General features: G+C 35.6%; 1 protein-coding gene across 5 annotated transcripts in view; it reads right to left on the minus strand.

Moving 5' to 3' along the window:
• Window positions 1-1,187, minus strand: part of Scn1a (sodium channel, voltage gated, type I alpha subunit) — a 98,939-nt gene extending 97,752 nt beyond the window's left edge. For all 5 annotated transcript variants that reach the window (XM_013027709.1, XM_013027691.1, XM_013027699.1 and 2 more), the window contains exon 1: window positions 881-1,187. In XM_013027709.1, coding sequence (XP_012883163.1) covers window positions 881-1,144 — 264 coding nt within the window. In that variant the 5' untranslated portion in view covers window positions 1,145-1,187. The remainder of the gene's footprint in view (window positions 1-880) is intronic.
• Between the last annotated feature and the right edge of the window lie 6,114 nt (window positions 1,188-7,301).

Consider the following 7,301-nt stretch of genomic DNA (forward strand, 5'->3'; position numbering starts at 1 on the left):
ATTTTAGGGGAAATGTTAAGAGCCATGTCTATTAAAAACATTTGTTTACTAATATTCCAGCAAGAGCTTACATTTTATTGGATCTGGTGAGAAAGATAATAAATTATTGTGAATTAACAGAAGTAATACATTTAAACCAACATTGATGCAATAATAGTTTTTGATTTTATATTTCTCCATGCTCCCACTTTGGAAATTATATTGATAATAAAAGCTCAAGTGCTTAACAGAAGAAATAGTCATCTTAAGCATGACACAGATAATGCATGCATTCAAGTATCATTTATAGGTCTCGCAGAATAGTACTTTTTGTTGATTCTACCAATGTCAATGTATTTCTATCAGAGGTTTGAATAATTTACAGATGGTAGTTTATATCATTAGATTCATATGGAAAAAAGTTTCTTCAGGAAGTGAAATGATATATTATTTATAGCACGATAAAGAAATTAGAAAGTTATAGTACCGAAGTTTTGTCCCATAAAAATTAGTACTAATAATGTTCAAGTCTGAATAATACATGATTGCTTCACAACATCAAGGTGCAAACATTTACATCAAACTGCATAGTAAATGTAATCTGTAGGGCCAAGCTTTTAATTTGTTAAGTTAGCTGCCTACAACTTGCATATATTTTTAGGTCTCTATCATGATACATTTGGGGCAGCTCCATCTGTTATAATAAAACCAACTCACTTCTCATGTATATTCATAGAACACCCACAAATGTATCACATTTCTTAAACAGAAGGATACTTAAGACTTTGTGCTAATTCAGCCCATGATTTGGTTCTAACAGTTCAATGTATGCAGTCGGCAAGTAGCAGCACTATAAGCCTGATTAAAACAAAATAAAACAAAACAAAAAACAACCACTCACTTTCTTATTGATATAGAATGGGTCCAGGTCCTCCAGGGGCTCTGATACCATCTCTGGAGGAATGTCGCCATAAATAAATGGAAGGTTCTTTCCAGCTTCCAAGTCACTATTTGGCTTTGGGCCATTTTCGTCATCATCTTTTTTATCTGGTTTGGGATTCTTAGCCTTTTCTTCTGCAATGCGTCTTTCAATAGCCGCAAGAGATTCTCTGGTGAAGAAGTTGAAGCTGTCAGGTCCTGGTGGTACAAGCACTGTTTGCTCCATCTTGTCATCCTGCACATTTTAATTACCGTCTACTCTTCATATGATGTTCCTGAAAAAGAATACAGATGCGTGTGTGAAAGAGAAAATTAAGAGATGGTAGGGTCTATAAATACTTGTCAGCAAAATGAACTGGAGGATTTAACTTTTCATTATCTTTTCCAATTGAAATGGACATTCTAAATGCACGTTCCTGACTAATATGTTTTCTACATTGAATTTTGTTAGACTTTCTGTGTGTGTTGACTCTTGGTCTTTACTGATGGAGGAGCTGTGCTATGTGTTTAAGAAGCACCTAGTCAAGGTACATTAGGCTAATTGCTACCCAGTCTCTTATGGGCTATTCTCTCTGAGACCCACTCAGATGATGTGACATGTGTTCATTAAGATGCAGGATAGCTCAATTAAGAACAAGAATTGAATGGAAATGAATGTCTCTGAGAGGACATGAAATCCAACCTTGACAATCTCACAATTGAGTTCTGCCCACACTGGTCAAAAGAGTTTGTTGCAGCTAACCTTAAGGACCAAAAAGCCACACCTGTCTTAACTGGACCTTCAGCTAGTCTGTGTATGATTTGAGATGAATTATCCATGATGGGGTTGGCCTATCATAACACATAGAGAAAGTAACAGTCCAAGTTTGGATAAATGACATTTATGCAATTATGAATGAGAGTAATCCGAAAATAAAAAGTTGTCTAAAAGTAAATTACTAAATTGGGGAAGGAATAACAGAAGATAGTTGTTGATTCAGGAGAGAGCAGGATTCTGTGGTTCCGAAGGAAAAATAACTCAAAAGAAGATACTGCCACATACTCAGTAGGAACTGATGTGTTTTCTTCACTAAAGAAATAATGATGTTCTTGCTGATTCTATAGACTAACAGTGCTACACATATTAGAGGATCTGAGGCAAAACTCTTAGCTCCATATAGCAGAGTCATAACTGATTTGCTGCCAGAGGCTAATCCCAGACACAGCGTTTTAAAGTATATTTAATATGGGCTCAAATTTCACAACTATTCCTATGCCAAAACTTTCCAGAGCCTGAGCTCTGCTTGAGCACAAGTTTTATTTGGATATCACATTAACTCATTAAGATTATCATAGCTTTGGCTTACAATAAAATTGTAAACATACTTATTTGTGGAGTGTCCAACAGGGACCTCAGATTTAACTGAAGGAGGCTCCCATTGCGGTGAGGTTTATGCTTATATTTTTCAGTAGATGACCAGGAAAAGGGGGAGAATCTAAGTCTAAATTTGTATGTTCCTTCTGTTAGCTTATGAGTGGAAGAACAGGCTGCCTGGAAAGCTACAGCAAAAAAATTTTATATAAAATCTCAAGTTTCCCAATTAGGCAACAAGAAAAGATTGTCATTTATTTACTAAAAGTTAAAGTTAAAAAGTAGACACACATATGTAGTAACAAAAATATAATGTTAAGCCTCTATACCACCTCATTATTTATTCTAAGAAAAAAATTCTTTGTTTCCTAGATATTTTGCTAGCTAGGTAACCCATCTATACTAGCACAAGAGTATGTATTTTCATATGTATTCCATGTTAAACACATATACAAATAGTAACATATACGTACAAACTGTTATAGATCCTGTATTTGATACTTAAATATTTGAGAATTTATTCCATTTCAGTTTTTATGGACTATATAGTTTTTCATTTTATGTATAACCTCAAATAACACAATCTTAATATAGAAAATAAGGGAAAACACACATATATGCACTTGGACACATATTAACAGAACACAAAAGAGAGCCTAAAAACAGATCCACAAAACTATACCCAACTGATCTATTACAAAGAGGCGACACAGTACAGAACAATTAAAAAGAGAAGACTTTTCAATAAGTATTGCTAGTACAACATCCACATACAAATGTAAACACCAATTTATTCACAGATATACCATGCACAAAAATGGACTCAAAATGGACCATAGATCCAAATGTAAAATGCAAAACTATAAAAATTTCCAAAAGGGGGCACAAGAAAAACCCTAGTTGTCTTTTTGAATTTCTGGGACTTTTTATTTGTGGCATCAGACTGGATCCATAAAAAGAGACTTGATATGCTGACTTTTAAATTTCTGCTCTGTTAAAGACAATGTCCAGAGGATGGGGTGAGGAGATATACTGGGAAGCATCTCTACAAAAGATAGATTTAATAAAGGACATCTTCAAATGAATGTTCTCTAAAGCCAACAATAAGTAAATGAATAAAAAGTGACCAAAGATAGATGTATATTAAAAACAAGTATATACCAAATGCATGCAAACATATGTAAATACTACCTACATTGGATTCTACTAGTGAAATAAAAATTAAACGAGAGTCCTGCATACCTAGTAGAATTAACGAAGTTCAGTGCCCAGTGCTGGTAGCTCAACCTGTGAGCCTACATACTCTTTTTTTTGTGGGGGGGAGGGTCCGGTTGTGGGGCCTGAACTCTGGGCCTAGGTGCTGTCCCTCAGCTCTTCAGCTCAAGGCTAGCGATCTACCACTTGAGCCACTGCACCACTTCCAGCTTTTTGCTTTTTGCTTATGTGGTGCTGAGGAATCGAACCCAGGGCCTCATGCATGCAAGGCAAGCGCTCTACCACTGAGCCACCTTCCCAGCCCCCTACCTACTCTTGAGACCAAGATTTGAGGATTGGATTTCAAAACCAGACTAAGGGGAATGTCTGTGAGACTCTTATTTCTACTTAATTACCAAAACCAAAACCAAAACAAAACAAAACTGAAAATGGAGCTATTGCTAAAAGTAGAGCAGTAGCCTTGAGCAAACAAACAAACAACAAAAACACAGGAAAAGCACCCAGGCCCAAAGTTTCAGCCCCATACTGGCACAAAAATAAGAGGAATGATCAAAGTTCACAACACTGACAACATTAAATGCTGACAAGGATATAGGGTAACAGGAGTTTTCATTCATTACTTATTGGCAAAGTGGAAGATAATTTGGCCATTTCTTACAAAACTAAACAGATTCTTAACATACGATCCAGAAGTTACACAATTTTATGTTTAACCCAAAGAAGTTAAAAACGTATGTCCATAAAAATCCTACATTAAGATGTGTAGAATCTTACACATGTGTGTACGTTTACATCATAGTTTCTAAAAGTTGGATGCAACAAAGGCATCCTTCCTGAAGGTAAATAAACTGGGATACATCTAGGCAATGAGATTTATTTTAGCACTATATGTAAGTTACAAAACCATGTAAAGACAGAAAAGCTTTAAATGGCTATTACTCAATGCAAAAAGCCACCCAGAGAGGACATAGTATATGATTCCATGTTTACGGTATTTTGGAAAAGATAATGATAGAGACAGAAGATAGATAGGATGCTGGTTTTGAGGAATTACAAGACTGGAGGGCTATATGGACAAAGCATAGGGATTTTGAGGACAATGAAAATACTATGTGGAATACTACAATGGAAGGCATATGTCATATGTAACTATCCAACCCCACAGCATATACTGTTTTAAGAGTGAACCTGAACATAACTAGACTTTTGGTCATTATGCTGTGTAATTTCATCCTTGAAATAAACTTACCATTCTGGTGTCAGATGTTGATGTTAGAGGAGCCACTTGTAGGGGCACTGGGTTGTATTATAGGAACTCTGTGCTCTTTGGCTCAAGATTGCTAAGTATCTAAAAATAAACTCCATGTAAAAGAGGAAATGCAATGGGAGAACATTCTTAATGTAAATGTTAAATTTTTTCAAATAAACAACCCCAAAGCAAGTAAATAAAAGTAAATGAAAAGGTATATTCTTAATTAGGATTGCAAATGCTTAAATATACCAGATTTCCTTAAATTAGTAAAGGTAGTCTCCTAAATGGTCATGAACCTTTAGAATTAGATAAATTTATTTTACACTTGTATTGAAGAATATTCAAATAAAATCACAAAAATCCTTACATTTTGATTCAAATTTTTTCCTAATGCAAGAGCTTTTCATTGAATATATTTTAAATATTCAATTTTTACAAATTTTTATACGTATGTATAAATATACATAAGGGAGACCCAGATACACAACAAATCAAAGAAAGGTTGGACAGATGGGATAGCATGAAGTTGCAGAGCTTCTGCATGACAAAGGACATAACTTCCAGTCTATTAATTTCCTTGCTACATAATTTTTTTGAGGGTTAATTTTATACCTTGCTACTTTGCCAAAGTTTCAAATTCAGCTCTAGTAATTTGGGAGTGGAGTCCATGGTATTCTTTAAATACAAGATCATGTCATCTGCAAAGAGGGAGAGTTTTACTTCAGCTTTCCCTATTTGGAAATAACAACAGAGGCTGGAGGGGATGTGGCCAAAAGGGAATCTTACTGCATTGTTGCTGGGAGTGTAAATTTGTTCAACCACTTTGGAAACTAGTATGGAGGTTCCTCAAAAGACTCAACATAGAGCTCCCCTATGACCCAGCAATCTCACTTTTGGGCATTTACACAAATGATCACAAACAAGACCACAATAGAGCTACCAGCACAACTATGTTTATTGCAGCATTATTTACCATAGCTAAGATATGGAACCAACCCAGATGCCCCTCAGTAGATGAATGGATCAAGAAAATGTGATATATATATATGAATTCTATGCCTCCATCAGAAAGAATGACATTGCTCATTTGTTAGGAAATGGAAAGACTTGGAAAAAATTATATTAAGTGAAGTAAGCCAGGCCCAAAGAAACATAAGTCCCAGGATTTTCACCTATTTGCAATAACTAGTATAAGTCTAGGACAAGCAGAAAAGGTCAAAAGCTATGTACATATGACCAAATAAGATGCTGTTAAGTGAAATGAACCCCAAGATAGCGACACAACTTGTTTTTTTCTTTCTTGCTACTGTTTTTAATATATTTAAAATGTACTGTGTGATTTTTTTTGTTTCTTTTGTATGTTCATTCTCCGTGGTGTAACCCCTGTTTTCACTGTATTTGATGTCATTGCCCTGCATCTTATACTTACATTTTTCTAATTTGGGGAGGGGAAGGGAAATAACAAAATACTGAATTAAGGACACAGGTTTACCCATTGTAACAATTGGATGTACAAGACAGTATGTTGAAAATGAACTCCCTCTTGGGGGGGGGGAGGGAGGAATTGAGTGGGTGGGGAGGGAAGCAATGGTAGGGGAAAAACAAAGGAAGAGATAACAATTCTGGATAGGAAAGGTACTCATTGCCTTACTCATGTAACTGTACACTATTTTTACAATAAAAGAGAACATAAAAAAGAAAATTTATCCTGTAATAGTATGATAAAGAGCAATATAGATTTATATGCGCTCTCTCTATATATTTCTTTATGGTTTCACGCATATTATGAAGTCTTTCTTACTTCAGACATTTTGGTAGAATAGTAATCAAAACTGCTTAATGTCCATACCTTCTCTCTCTTAATCTTAATGCATCACAGATTGGATGTTGGATGTTAGAAGTCCATGAGTAGGGAAGAGAGTTACCTGCATAAACAATGAATTTCTCTAGGTAAAGAGAATGGAGTGTCTGAGTCAGGTGGTACAGTTTCAAAGGGGATAGTTGTGAGGCTAGATCCTAAACTGGGAAGGCCTCAGGCTTTCAGAACTCTCCAATATACTAAGAAGACACAAGTGATAGATCTTGTGGATTTTAAGGTGCAAAATGAGCAACTCACTTGCATTCAGTTGTCAATGTTGTCAGTCATTTGCTTCATACAAGGAGAGCAAATAGTTAGCCATCAACCATAACTGAGTATATGTGACTATGTAGGACTTCTTAAAAGGTCACATTTCTACAAAGGACTTTTTTGAACCCTGTCACTTTGACTTAGTGACTTACTTTGGCCAATGGAATGTGAGACAACATATAGTACCGAATCAAAGAGAAGCAATCACTGCAACATTGTGGCTCCACATAGCCTCTTGTCTTGTGTTTGTGTTCTGAGAATGGGGGAAGGGAGGATGTGTAAAACAGGAGCTGTTTCCTCAGCCTGGATCCTGGAATAAGATAACTGTTGCAAAAAGCCAGTAGACTCATCTAATAACTAGCTGCTCATGAATATGTAAATGATTGATGTAGTAGGGAAGTTTGACCCAATGGTCTTACTTATTTGTAATTGCAGGT

This window comes from Dipodomys ordii, unplaced genomic scaffold (genome assembly GCF_000151885.1).
Source record: "Dipodomys ordii isolate 6190 unplaced genomic scaffold, Dord_2.0 Scaffold5, whole genome shotgun sequence".
NCBI classification, from domain to species: Eukaryota; Metazoa; Chordata; class Mammalia; order Rodentia; family Heteromyidae; genus Dipodomys; species Dipodomys ordii.